Here is a 15,547-nt window from a genome sequence, read left to right as displayed (position 1 = left end):
ATGAGGATTTCCTCGAGTTGCCCCAATTAATGTCATTGCTGAATATGGATTAGGGCTGCAGCTATCGATTATTTTTGTAATCGATTAATCTAGTACTTTTTTGACAACATTTGAACATGAAATTGAACTGTTATATATTCAATTTACTATCAATATCTCATTGCTCCTACGAATAATACATTTAAATGTTAAAACAGCTTGCCATGCATGCACACACAATGGTAAGCTCTGCTTTCAAGTTTACCCAGTGTAGGCGGTTTGCCATAAGGTATGTTAAAAACCGCTTGCCATAAAACTGCCAGGTCATGGACAACGGCATTTGCAAGCAAGCTAATCTAACAGGAACTCTACTTTCCAGTTAATTCAGTGTGGTTCCCAAATGCTTTAAGAAATTTCATGTCTTCTTAACCCATAACATGCAATAGTTTTGAACATGTTAGGCTACATGTCGGTGTTGAAGTGTTTAGATTCCCAGCGCTAGCCTAGGCATTTTAACCGCAACTATGGTTATGCGCTAACACCAGTCAGCTGAGTTTAATTAGCTTTATAATGTAATGGAGATGGTTTCAGTAGCCTCTTTGACAGCTCAGTGACATCAGGTATGTAACCTACATATTTACGTTTTTGCCAGCTAACTTTTAACATGATCTTCATATTCATTGTGATGCTATATGGGCTTCAAGCACATGCAAGAATATCATGCCATTATGTTTAGAACACACCGTGAAATAAAGTTTTCACCTTACAACTTTGCTGATAACATTTCAAATAAATGCCAGTTAGCACATTAGCAAGGATATTGTGTAAGGCAGTGGTCCCCAAACTACGGCCCGCCACCTTATTTTGGGTGGCCCCCCAAAACATGTGCGTGGTATATAGCAACCGGCCCGCACGGGAGTACGACATCGTCAAACTATAACCTCCGCAATTTCCCCCATTCATTCTCTATGGCGAGTCTTAACAGTACACGTGTAATACTCTTTTTGTCCACTGGTGGTTATTTTGGCGCTGTTTCGCGTTTGCCATCAAAAACGGAATTAAATGTAGGCCTACCTGCAAACAATGTAAGAGGCCTATGCTGACTGCATCAGTGCTCAAAGTATTGTAAAAGTTTATCAATTAATTGTTAATAACTAACTAACTTCTATTCAAGTCATATTTCTGGGACTTTCTGGGATAATTAGTTCTATTTTGTATTCACTCGTTCAAATGTTCATAGGCCTACAAAGAGGTCACAAGTTCAGGTGAGTGAAAGTTAGAATGGTGGTCATTTCAGACCACTTCAGCGCTTCATTAAATTCTCATAGTTTGAGAACTTTAAATTTTCAGAGTTCAGAGTTCACACATTTTTAATAAAATATACTTTTGGGAATGCAAAAGTCTTTTTATTAGTATTATTTAATTTGAGTTATGTTTTACACTGATATGGCATGATGGCAATATAAACACAGCTAACAATGGTATTAAATTGCAATAGCCTATAAATTAAATGTAATGGAATATTCAACTAAGGTAGACTGCTGTTGTTCACAGCACTAAGCTATTTATGGTTTCTGATCTACTCCGAGTCTCTGGCCCTCTCTTAGAGCCAGGCATAGTAAGCTGGCCCTCGGAAGAAAAAGTTTGGGGACCACTGGTGTAAGGTATACTGTTGATGTTGTTTCATAGCCTTTTGCTTGTGTGTAGTTAGGCCCACTGCTAAATTTTGACAGGAGCTCGCGATATCGCTTTAAAGTAAGCTACTTGGGCTCACGCAAGCTGTCAAACACTGTCCACTCCCTATGTGGTGCACCCCTCTGGTTTATACATCCAGTGTTTATGTTAGCTAACTGTATCTGGATGTGTTGCTATTAGAGCAAGACGTTAGAGATGGCACATGACATGCAGTGAGTCGTATAAAAAAAAAAATAAATACATAAATAAAAACGCTATTTAAGCACCGAAATGAGGCAATCAAATCCACGCTGTTATTCGATGCAGTTACTACCGCTTAAGGCCGGCACCGGGTGCCATATTAGAACCGTGTTTCGGTGCCCAACCCTAGTTGTAGTGGTCCACATAAATGTGCCCCTTCTGTTATTAGAATGCTAAGCGGAGATTTAACATCATTCATTTCTTGTGTGGCTAGAAGCTAGCTAGCTATGTCATAGGGAGGAGATGTTGCTGTAACGTTATGGGATTTATGTTGCTTTAGCGAATGCCATGGTCATTTGATATGAGATGCTTGTACTCGTAACTTCACACTGTAAGTTTAGGACTCCTATTTTTTTTTACTAAGAGTAATTCAGGAAGCATTTTAGCCCTAAAAGTAGTGCCTGAGTCTGTGACAGCTTAAGCGAGGACTCCTAATAAGACAGATTCACAAACAATGTTTTGTGGTGGCATTTCACGTCACGATGTTTTGAAATGCGTCTAACAATCACGAGGGAACAATTTTGCATTGTAGGCCTAACTAAGGGATGCAGTAACACCACCAACAACAACCAAAACTAGCCTACTCATTGTTTACATGTACATTAAATGTAATGTCACGTTTCATTGTGAATCAAATTAAAAGATTCTCCTCTTTGCAAACGTTGGCATAGGCATATGATGACAGATTAATTTAATAATGTTGCTGCGTGGATCATGGTAAGCGCAAATTAAGTCGCCACTTCTTAATGGGACTCACTGTATGGAAGTAGGCTAAGTAAAATAGAGATGTTTAAAATAAGATAAAGTTAGGATATGCCTGCTTGACAACGGCAGAGATAACTGACCTTTGGCCATAGCAACCATCCATTTAGAACGACTGGTCTTCATAGCAACCAAGGATCTTAGCTGTGATTCATGTAGCTACGGTAGGGCTGTAACGATACACCAACCTCACGATTCGGTTTGTATCACGATTTTTGACCCACGGTAGCCTCCCTTAGAACACCAGAGGATTACAATATAATATATATATTATTTTATATCCTGATATAAAATTATTTTTCTGAATGACTGATATTTATGACAGCACACTTTATGCAGATTAGCCTATAGCCTAGGCCTGCTATTTGTTATTACAACTCTACCTCTTTAATTCAGCTGTCTGGTTGAAGCCTGGAAATATTGTAAACAAAGTAGCATAGTTGGCTAGCTTAGCCTATCATAGTCTACTGATTGGACTGTTCAGTTTTCCCATGTGTGTTTAAGTTTCAAGGTAATACTTGTTCTCCTTGGGACAGGCCCTTTTGGGAAACGTTGGTATTGAGATGATCAGTCAACTTCAATGCAAGAGTTTTAAACAAATATGTGCAGCATGCTAATGATGCTAAGCGGATTTAATAGTAATTTAACTAGTCGTCTTCTATGCGTCCTTGCTTTCACGATTGTGAATGTTTTATTTAAGTTGCACGTGTTCATTGAGCAGGAGAGGGAGGGAGCGCGAGAGAGAGCGGGGCAAGGAGAGGGGGTTTACTTCTATACTGTTTGGTAAAGTTGCACACATAGTCTACAATGAAAGCAAGGAGAGGTATGAAATTATTATTTATTTATTTGTTTGTTTTTGGATAACGTAGGCTACCAATAAGTAAAGCGGGAGATGTGGGTTGCTTTTGCGGCCGTGTAAGATGCAAAGCACTGCGTGAAACACTAGAAAGGTGTGTCGCGATTCTGCCTTTTCACACCGCGACACTAGCCTGACGAGCCAGACCCACATTAAAATGTAGGGTCTGGACACTCACCGTTCGCAGTGCTCAGTCCGAGGGGCGGGATAATCAGTTGTCTTTCAAATTCCCTCTGCACGCAATAGGACAGCGGCAGCGCTATGAGTCCCATACGTTTCCCACCAGCGGAGCTAGTTGGCTACTTAACCCTCTAGGCGCCACAGTCGACTTTAGTCGACAAGATGCGGTACTGAATAAAACGGCCGATTTAGTCAAATAGGGTGTCATATTTCGCTCGCCTCCACTCCACTAGATGGCAGACATGTCATACGCCATCCCCGAAGGAAAAAAGTCATGCTTTAAACAAAACTTTCGGCTTACAGCTGCAGTGAATCAGTGCGTGCAATACCGGAGCTAGTGTGCGGTGAGCTATTTTATCAGAGCCGATATTGTCAACGCCAGTGAGTATTTGCATTAGATTATCGCCTAATGGCATCAAAAAGTTTACCTGAAATGAAGTGTTGGGTCTTCTATTCATGGACCCTAATTCTGAAGGGGAATATCTGCCTTCAGAAAATGACGGGTGATTCGCTTTAGTGAGGTTTCAGATGCGTCCCTGCCTTGCAATGATGCAGCTGGACAAAGTGAGAGTTTACTCCATAGTTTAGCTTACACCAAGCACAAACGTTGAATCGCTTTGCCTAATGTCACTGGTGGGAATAATGTTTCACGGGTTCGGAGTGTTCATCGGGAAGTTAGCAGGGTGTTAGTGGTGTGGCGGAGGTAGCCTAATGTCCATAGCACTAGCTTCTGTCTTCTGAACAGTGTGCCTCTCCACAATCGCGGCGACAGTAACGTGGGTGGAGCCTTTGTCTAATGCCACTGGGTATGTTAGACGAGGTCAAGTGCTCATAGGACAGTTAGGGGGAACGAGAGGCAGTGTGGGGGGAGTCGCAATGAGAATGACAGTAGGCCTAGTCCGAGCTGGGCAATTCTCTCTCCACTGGGCGGGCGAGGCAGATCTGGCCATGCTGCTCAAGTGGGTGGAGGTGGTGACACGCTCTCTCCCTCCCTCCCCACACACACACACACACACATTAGGTCATGCAAAGTCTATCACAAGATGATGGGAATGCCGGCCCTGTATGGATAGGGATAGGGAGTCATTATCTCTACAGCAAAAGGCCTGCTACATAAAAAAAAAAATGTCAGCCATTTATTAGTAATGATTTACACTGTTGATTATCTATTTCCCTGACCATTTAGGACATATATGTGTTCTTTTTGGTGTGTTCATGTCCTTGTGATGTGTGTGTTCGTGTCCTTGTGATGTGTGTGTCTTTGTCACCTAAGAAAAAAACAACAAAAAAAACATCAACAAAAACAACAAAAAGAAAACAAATACTAACATTGTCTCTTGTCTTGTCTCGTCATCTCACTCCTGATCTGTGCCTTGCCGTGGCAAATGAGCTTTTGAACTAAACAGGTCTTGTCTACTTATGTTTGTGTGTCATCTGAATAATATATATGTGCCCCATACATGGAATCAGAGTGCCTACTGTATGTAGTAAATGGAAAATCTCTACAGCAAAAGGCCAGTCTACCGCTACATGCATTTGGTTTGTTTCTGCCATTTATTAGTAATGATTTACACAGTTTGTTTACTACTTAGTATTTACCTGAGCATTCAGTATTGTGCAATATAGCATACAGAAGGTGAGGGACATTTTGGGGGAAAAGAAGTGGTGCATTTTATCATTCAAACATGCGACTTTTCATGAAAATTCTATAATCCAAGATGGCCACCACCATATGACGTCATAATATGCAAATTAGATATAAACATTTAATCTCTACATAAACTTTGGGTCATCCTTAATAGTTCTCTAATTTACAGAAAGTCTCCATCTCTTATCACTTTTAAGATATAGCCTTTTGAAATGAAGATGTCAAAATTGATCGTTTCGGAAAAAAAACTCTGGCGCCTAAAGGGTTAATAAAAGCTTAACTCGTGTCACACTGTTCGCCAGCAGCAACATCCATCTTATTTGTTTTCAAGTAGCAGGGAATTCAAGCCAAACCGTTGCAACTCTGCCATCAATCATTATGTTAAGCCCACCTAACGACTCCATACACGATTTCATTGGCCTGATTAAGTTTCGATTTCTGGAGCTCACAAGCCAACGGAGAGTTGCTAGAGGGGATCTCTCGGGACAGCTGGACCTAGGCTACCTATCTTTCGCAGAGTAGCTAGCCTAGGTCCAGCTGTCCCGAGAGATCCCGCGACCAGACAGTGAAGCACTGTTCACGGATGGATGGAAGGATGTCAGAGGCCCAGTTAGTCTGCAGTTGGCATGGCAGCTCGCAGGTCAGCAACAGCTCGGCGGCCACGGCAGATCTTTCGCAGAGTAGCCTAGGTCTACTTATGTTTGTCAATCAAAAAAAGTCATGCTTTAGACCATTTTATTGTAAAAACAAAGTACCGGTTCAGGCACCGTTTTGGCACTGGCACCATTTCAAAAGTATCGATTTAGCGGTATCGGATAAAACCCAAACGTTACCCAACCCTAATCTTCAGCTATGCTTTATATGTGATGCGCAAAAGTCCTGCCATGTGTTGGTTATACCTGTGCACTTAGCACAGCTGATTTCACTGATTAGCGGATCTACAGGGTTACATTAGCGGACAGAGGGTTTCTATGGTGACGATTATTTGCCTTACATGCACAGAGGGTTTCTATGGTGACGATTACTACATACACAGAGGGTTTCTATGGTGACGATTACTCGCCTTACTACATACACAGAGGGTTTCTATGGTGACGATTACTATATGCACAGAGGGTTTCTATGGTGACAATTCTACAATTTAGACAGATTTTTGGAGGATAAAAATGTTCAGTGTTTAGGAATAATTTAGATCTACAAGTTATTTCTGAATTCCACAATCATTTTGGAAATAGCTATTCACTGGCCCTCTGCTGTGACTCACAATTGAGTAACAACGGGAAGAACTAGCCTCTACTACTCCTCACTGTCCTCATCCGTTGTCTTCTCCAGACTCTTTATCCCTGTCCTTCTGCTGTTTTTGTTGTGTAAATATATTGCCACATGTAACATCACTGCCTTTGCAGAAACAATAATTAGTACAGGCCAGGCCTGCAGCTGCACTTATCAGATACATGTATACACAGTTTTAACCCAGCTTTGCAGTTACAGCTGATAACCTGTAGATGGGCACGTTTTTCCATGGAGGAGCAAGTTGCGTTCTGTAGGAGACAGTGACTTCAGTGCTGGAGGAGCCGGGAGTGGGAGACCTCACCACCAGGGATGAATTACTGCACGGGCCTACCGGCCCTGAAGCCCAAGCCTTTGCATGAAATCATTGCCTCAATATCAACACATCAGGATGTAGGCTATGAATCTGATTGAATTTAGTATTGGCCATCCCCAAAATGCACCAGATCACAGGAAATCACATCAAACAAATTAAAACATTTCTGAGGAAGGACCTCCAAACCCCCCTTCCACATATGCAACAATTAATGGGGGGCCCTTAATACATCTGGGCCCAGGGGCCCGAAAGTTCATAATCCGTCCATGCTCACCGCTAGGTGAAGGTCCAAGCAAAAGGATCCGAAGAGAGCCCTTGTAAGGGGTACTAAAAAGCTTACAGAGGCCTTCAGTAGAAGCCGCAGGAGGAGACCAGCCGTCAGCCTGGGCCTGGCTACGGGAGGAGTGCTTGCCTGAAGAGGGTTTTGATGCAGTGGCCACGGCAGAGAAGGACTTCACGCGACTGGGAGAGCGGTCTGAGGAAGCGGCCTTGGAAAATAAGGTAGTGACGCTGGCTTGGGCGCTGACTTCACCGAGAGAAGACCTTGAGCCCCTCCCCCCGCCGGACAGCTTTAGGCTGGAGTTGGCAGTCCCTGGCTACAGAGCAGAGGTGGAGCGGCAATGAGGTGGTGCCTTGAGGATGGACGGTTGGCGGAACCTGTTCGAGTCGGCCTGTTCGCTGGTGCTCTTTAGAAAAAAATAAGGGGAAAAAGTTTGTTGTGTGAAACCGGCATGAGCCAGAGAGAAGGTCTAGGCCTTGGCAATGTCGGGGCGTGTGGAGTGGCCTAAACAGTGGAGGACAGCTCTGCGACAAGGCAGCAGAGGACGGACGCCAACGCCGATGGCCAAAAAGCAGTCCTGGTCCGGCTCGCGATGGAACTGGAGTCTGCTGCCCCGACTGGCGAGATGACGGAGTGGAGCATCGGAGGTGCAGTGCCAGTTATGGTGCTCAGCGCCGGGGAGTCTGTGGCAGTGGAGGCTAGGCCCTGCCATGTGAAGGGAGTTGGGACCCAGAAGCCGCACAGACCAGGTGACTGCTAGTACGCCCCGCATTGGGTCAGCTGGTGGCTGCCGCCCCCAGGGTGAGTAGGGCTCTTGGCGGTGTGTGCACCCCCCACCTGCTGTGTGGCAGTGCCAGAGACTAATTGCTGGACTGAATGTGGAAACGCCAGCGCCCGAGGATGGCAATGGCTTGTTGGGGAGCTGTGCAACGCCAGCGTGCTGGACTGTGCTTGAGATTCCCACGATGACAGCCACTGGGGATTCTGGGAGAACTGAATGATCATCTCAATACCAATGTTTCCCAAAAGGCTTGTCCCAAGGAGAACAGTATTACCTTAAACACACATGAGGAAACTGAACAGTCCAATCAGTAGACTAGGATAAGCTAGCCAACTATGCTACTTTGTTTACAATATTTCCAGGCTTCAACCAGACAGCTGAATGAGTTGTAATAGAAATAGTAGGCCTAAGCTATAGGCTAATCTGCATAAAGTGTGCTGTCATAAATATCAGACATTCAGTATTCTCTTTTTTATCAGGATATAAAATAATACAGATATATTACATTGTAATCCTCTGGTACTCTAAGGTAGGCTATTGAAAATGTCTAGCCCCTCCAAAAAAAAAAAAGAAAAAAATTCCAGGTTTGTATCAAACCGGGTCAAAAAATCGACACTTAATCGAATTGTTAGGTTGGTGTATGTTACAGCCCTATTCTCCAAAAAAAATCTGTCTAAATTGTACCAAAAAACTCAGCAAAATCAACTTAATGAAAGTAAAATGTGACAAAACCAAGTTTAAATAGTGATTTTGAATCTTTGAAATGTCAGATATGGACTCAGCATCTCCAGTAACCCCTAAAAATATACTAACATTGTCCATTTTGGCCAAGCAGCTTTTATAATATGATCAATATAGGTTATTATGCTAATTTATGCTAATTAGCTCAATTACACAAATTGCCCAACATATGCATATTAGCATCTGGCAGTTTCTGCATGTTGGGAACCCATACTATATATTTCCATCATAAAACTTTGGTGTACTCAACATTTCCGGGTCCACAATGGGGCTCTATGGGCTGTCCACCGGACTATATGTATATATTGTTGCAAACACTAATGCAATTAGGCCACGAGTGTTCATGATAGTTTTGGATGATTTTCTATATTTTAAAAACATTTTTGTTATTAGAAGTTTCATCGGGACAGTTGCACTGAAGAACATTTTGACACAACATTTGGAGCTCAATAATTCCCTTAATTTAACACTTTGATTCACTTGATTTAGTTTGTGTACACATGCAAATGAACACACACTCAGACACCACACACACACACACACACACACACACAACATACACACACACACACAAACCACAGCACACATACAGTATATACACACAAGGCAGGCAGGCAGACACACACACACACACATTATACACGTAAACACACACACACACACACACACATACAGAGGTAGACCTGGAGTAACCCGGATTAGGAGATAATCTGTAATTCTCACAGGACTCCAGATTAACCCCACAGGCCTGTTAAACACCAATCACCATGTTGTGTGTGTGTGTGTTTGTGTAATATTTTGAAGTGTGTAAGGGGGTGGGTGGGATATATGAGATGTGGTGTGTGTGCGTTTGTGACGGAGTGGGTGTGTTTTTGAGTGAATGAGTGTGTGTGTGTGTGAGAGCGTGTGTGAAAGAGAGAGAGTGAAAGAGTGTGTGTGTTTGCATGAATGTAAGTGTTTGATGTATTTGTTTTTGTATATAAGTAACTATCTTCACTGTGACATTATTTGGCCTTAAAGGATAAATCTGGTATTTAGCACTTTGAGTCCCTTTTCTGGTTTGTTTTGGATGAACTAGAGTGGTGGACACAGACATTTTGACGATGGGTCCTGTCTCGACTTTCTGGCTCGTTTTAAATCGCCTTTGACTGTTTCAGAGGGGCTGGCTCATGGGCATGCACAAACATATCCTTAAAACGTGTAAACGCTAAATTAACTCCTGTATCTGTATTGAAGCTAACGTCCTGTAGCTAAATTAACTCCTGTATCTGTATTGAACCTAACGTCCTGTAGCTAAATTAACTCCTGTATCTGTATTGAACCTAACATCCTGTGTGTGTGTGTGTGTTCTGCAGTACTCTCAGATGAGGGACGAGGTGTTTAAGTCAAACCTTGTGTGTGCCTTCATCGTGCTCCTCTTCATCACCGGGATACAGGGTCTCCTGCCGTCCACCAGGTAACACACACTCACACACATACACACAAACACACACACACACACATACACCTGCATAGCGTACCTTTAAATACCTGAAGCTGCATAGTGTACCTTTAAATACCTGACCCTGCATAGTGTACCTTTAAATACCTGCACCTGCATAGCATACTTTAAATACCTGAAGCTGCATAGTGTACCTTTAAATACCTGACCCTGCATAGTAAACCTTTAAATACCTGAAGCCGCATAGTGTACCTTTAAATACCTGAAGCTGCATAGTGTACCTTTAAATACCTTTAACACCTGAACCTGCATAGTGTACCTTTAATACCTGAAGCTGCATAGTGTACCTTTAAGGACACTTCAGCAAAAGCATTGTAGAAGAAGTTGTAACTTAAGATCAGTATTATTTTGATCTATTTAAATACCTTAAGATCAGTACTATATTGATCTATTTAAAGACCTCCCCCCTGACTCGAGGTTGCCAACCCGGATGCCGAAACACTACTGACTTCGTGATTAGTAGTGTATAGTCCATTTTTATCCAAAGTTCTTTGTGGCAGTGAAACGATAGGCCTGGCAGGATTAACGCACCTTCTCCTTTACGTGGCAAAACTAATATTTATTGGTCCATACAGCAACGAAAGATGAATGAAAACTTGTTGTAAATTAGTCCACATCAAGGTCCTAACGAAATAACTGTTTACAGTGGTTTGTAAAGGAAAAGCGTGGTCGAAAAAACATTTGTAACCGCTATCGCATTCAGCCCCATATGCAGTCATGCCCACTACGTCACCCCTCGCTATCGCATTCAGCCCCATATGCAGTCATGCCCACTACGTCACCCCTCGCTTGTGCCAAGCTATCGCATTCAGCCCCATATGCAGTCATGCCCACTACGGGGCCATCCTCCTCAAGCGAAGCTATCGCGATTTAGCCCCATATGCAGTCATGCCTACTACGCTACCCTCGCTTATCGCATTTCAGCCCCATATGCAGTCATGCCCACTACGCCCCCCCCCGCTGGTAGCATCTATGATTCAGCCCCATATGTAATCATGCCCACTCGTTACGCCATCACCCTCGCCAAGCCTATCGATTCAGCCCCATAGGCGGTCAGTGCCCACTACGTCACCCTCGCTATCGCATTCAGCCCCATATGCAGTCATGCCCACTACGTCACCCCTCGCTTGTGCCAAGCTATCGCATTCAGCCCCATATGCAGTCATGCCCACTACGTCACCCCTCGCTTGTGCCAAGCTATCGCATTCAGCCCCATATGCAGTCATGCCCATTCACGGGCATATCCTCCTGAAGCTGCGCTATCGCGATTCAGCCCCATATGCAGTCATATGCCCACTCGTCCACCCCGCTTATCGTGATTCAGCCCCATATGTAGTCATGCCCATCTATTACGCTGTTCCCCTCAAGAAGCCCGAAGCTATCGCGATTCAGCCCCATATGCAGTCATGCCCACTACGCCACCCTCCTCAAGCAGCTAAGCATCGCGATTCAGCCCCCATAGTTTCATGCCCACTACGCCACCCTTCGCTTATCGATTCAGCCCATATGCAGTCATGCTCGATACGCCACCCTCAAGCAGTTGCTTATCGATTCAGCCCCATATGTAGTCATGCCCACTACGCCACCCCTTTGTTTAGTTAAGTTATCGATTCAGCCCCCATATGTAGTCTTGCCCCACTGCCTCGGCGTGCACCTAAGCCTCCTTCAGCCCGGTCGTATATGTATCATGCTCCACTCATGCTTACCTCCTCGCGATTCAGCCCCATAGAGCAGTCATGCCCACTCACACGCCACCCCCTCAAGCAGCTAAGCTATGGCATTCCCCCCCATATGCAGTCATCATTCCCTTACTATCGCCACCCCAAGCTATCGCATTCAGCCCCATATGCAGTCATCATGCCCACTATCATCGTCACCCTCAAGCAGCTAAGCTATCGATTCAGCCCCCATATGCGGTCATGCCCACTAACGTCGCCCCTCAAGGAAGCTGTTATCGTTCAGTCCCATATGCAGTCATGCCCACTACGTCACCCCAAGCTATCGCATTCAGCCCCATATGCAGTCATGCCCACTCGTCACCCTCGCAGTCATGTCTATGGCATTCAGCCCCATATGCAGTCATGCCCACTATCGCCATTTCGCCCCTCCTTGGCTATCGCGATTCAGCCCCATATGCAGTCATGCCCACTACGCCCTCCCAGCGTGCTATCGTCGCGTTCCGCCCCCCTATGCAGCGTCATCATGCTCCACTACTGTCCACCCCCTCAAGAAGCCAGTTATTTATTCAGCCCCCAGGTGTAGTCATACCACTACGCCACCCCTCGGCATTGCTTGAAGCTATCGCGTTCAGCCCCATGCAGTCATGCCCACTACCACCACCCCTCAAGCAGGCTATCGCAGATTCAGCCCCATATGCAGTCATGCCCACTACGTCCACCCCTCGCAGTATCGTCGATTCAGCCCCATATGCAGTCATGCCCACTACGGGCACCCCTCGGCTTGCTGTTATCGCGATTCAGCCCCATATGCAGTCATGCCCACTACGCCACCCCTCAAGCGGCCCCATAAGCTATTCCACCTTTATCGATTCAGCCCCATATGCAGTCATGCCCACTACGTCACCCCTCGCTTGTGCCAAGCTATCGCATTCAGCCCCATATGCAGTCATGCCCACTACGTCACCCCAAGCTATCGCATTCAGCCCCATATGCAGTCATGCCCACTACGTCACCCCTCGCTTGTGCGCCCTTAAAGTGCTAAAAAATTAATTATAATTCAAACTAAGTTATTGCAAGCATTCCAAACTAATCCAAACGAATTTCCCAATACACATAAATAACATTCAAGACTTTAACCAGGAAAATGGCTATAACAAATAGATAGACCTGTGGAGGATGGCACATTAGGCCAAAACACAACATGACATGACAAAACACAACATCAACATCATTATTTTGATCTAATTAAAGACCTTAAGATCAGTATTATTTTGATCTATTTAGACCTTAAGATCAGTATTATTTTGATCTAATTAAAGACCTTAAGATCAGTATTATTTTGATCTAATTAAAGACCTTAAGATCAGTATTATTTTGTTTCAGTGGATGTATACCTGACTGTTTCTCTAATAGGAGATTATTGGTTTCGCTGCTCAGGGACATTCCCTTTCTGGGTTATTGAAATACTGGAATACTGAAAGTGTCACAATCATATAAATACGCACACACACACACACACACACAAATACACAATAATATAAATACACAATCATATAAATACGCACACACGCATGTACGCACGCACGCACGCTCACACACACACACAAATACACACACATACACGCACATACACACACAAATACACAGTCATATAAATACACAGTCATATAAATACACTCGCACGCACGCACACACACACACACACACACATACACACACAAATACACAGTCATATAAATACACAGTCATATAAATACACTCACACACACGCACATACACACACAAATACACAGTCATATAAATACACACACACGCGCACGCACACACACACATATACACACACAAATACACAGTCATATAAATACACACACACGCACACACACACACATACACACACAAATACACAGTCATATAAATACACACACACACACACGTGTACACACTGAAATAAGTACACACCTATAAATACATACTACATTAATACACATACAGGCACATGAATACATACTAAGATAACTACACACACACACACACACATATACAAAGACGCACAGTCACATACAGTGCCAGTCATTCTACCTGTCAGTGAGGACATACTGCCATTTACAGAACACAGTGTGTCTGTGTGTGTGTGCGTGCCTGTGTGTGTGTGTAGGATGGTTACCATGGTAACCCAGTTCTCCTTGCTGATCCTTGTGCACCTGCTGCTGGTTGTCATGACGACGGCGGAGGACTACAAGTGTCTGTCTCTGGTGGTGCGGCGCGCGGGCGGCTGGCTGAACGAAACCCAAGCGGCACGAACCGCCCTCACACTGCTGTCCATCACCATCAACTTCACCGCCGCCATCAGCAACATCGTGAGGGCACACACACACACACACACACACACACATATGGACATGCATGCACACACACACACACATATGGACATGCACACACACATATGGACATGCATGCACACACACACACACACACACATATGGACATGCACACACACACACACATATGGACATGCACGCACACACACACACACACATATGGACATGCACACACACATATGGACATGCATGCACACACACACACACACACATGGACATGCATGCACACACACACACACACACATACACACCCACACATATGGACATGCATGCACACACACACACACACACATGGACATGCATGCACACACACACACACATGGACATGCATGCACACACACACACACACATATGGACATGCATGCACACACACACACACACACACACATATGGACATGCATGCACACACACACACACACACACATATATGGACATGCATGCACACACACACATATATGGACATGCATGCACACAGACACACACACATATGGACATGCATGCACACCCACACACACACACACATATGGACATGCACGCACGCACACACACACACACACAAACACACACACACATATGGACGTGCATGCACACACACACACACACTCACATTTGGACATGCACGCACACACAAACACACACACATATGGACGTGCATGCACACACACACACACACACACACACACATATGGACATGCAACGCACACACACACACACACACACACACACACACATATGGACATGCATGCAGACACATGCACACTGTGGTCAAGAGCATCTGTAAAGCGTCTCTCACTCCCTGCATTTGCTACTCTGTGGTCCAGAGCATTGTCCCGCCCACTACACCGTCTGATTTGTTAGTTAGCACGAATGCAGCCAATCAGGATCAAAGACTGAACACAGAGAAAGTTTAGGATTCTCACTGAGGCAAACTGTAGACTGGGCTTCAGCTGTACGGAGCTATTTTTCGAAGGTAAGGAAGGTACCTTACATTGCTGAAGTTGCAATGAATCACAATCATCTACACTGAAGTTACAAAAACACCACTTTGTAAGCTATTGTCTCTGATCAATAAGTAGACTAAAGCACCCACTTCCTTCATTTAGCGAATTCCCGATTGATGCACGTTACTGATGCTGTTTACTAGTTAGCCTACAAACTCGGGTGCTGCCCGTCGCGAGTTCTTTGCCTCTGCCTCGTCCGTTAATTGTGAATAACGGGACA

At 44.5% G+C, this 15,547-nt stretch overlaps 1 protein-coding gene across 2 annotated transcripts in view; it reads left to right on the top strand.

The window, feature by feature from the left end:
- Positions 1–15,547, top strand: part of adcy8 (adenylate cyclase 8 (brain)) — a 114,834-nt gene that overhangs the window by 54,093 nt on the left and 45,194 nt on the right. For both annotated transcript variants that reach the window (XM_048228050.1, XM_048228049.1), the window contains 2 exons: positions 10,124–10,224; positions 14,104–14,305. In XM_048228050.1, coding sequence (XP_048084007.1) covers positions 10,124–10,224; positions 14,104–14,305 — 303 coding nt within the window. The remainder of the gene's footprint in view (positions 1–10,123; positions 10,225–14,103; positions 14,306–15,547) is intronic.

This window comes from Alosa alosa, chromosome 19, assembly GCF_017589495.1.
Source record: "Alosa alosa isolate M-15738 ecotype Scorff River chromosome 19, AALO_Geno_1.1, whole genome shotgun sequence".
Classification (NCBI taxonomy): domain Eukaryota; kingdom Metazoa; phylum Chordata; class Actinopteri; order Clupeiformes; family Clupeidae; genus Alosa; species Alosa alosa.
This window is presented reverse-complemented; position numbering and strand designations above follow the sequence as displayed.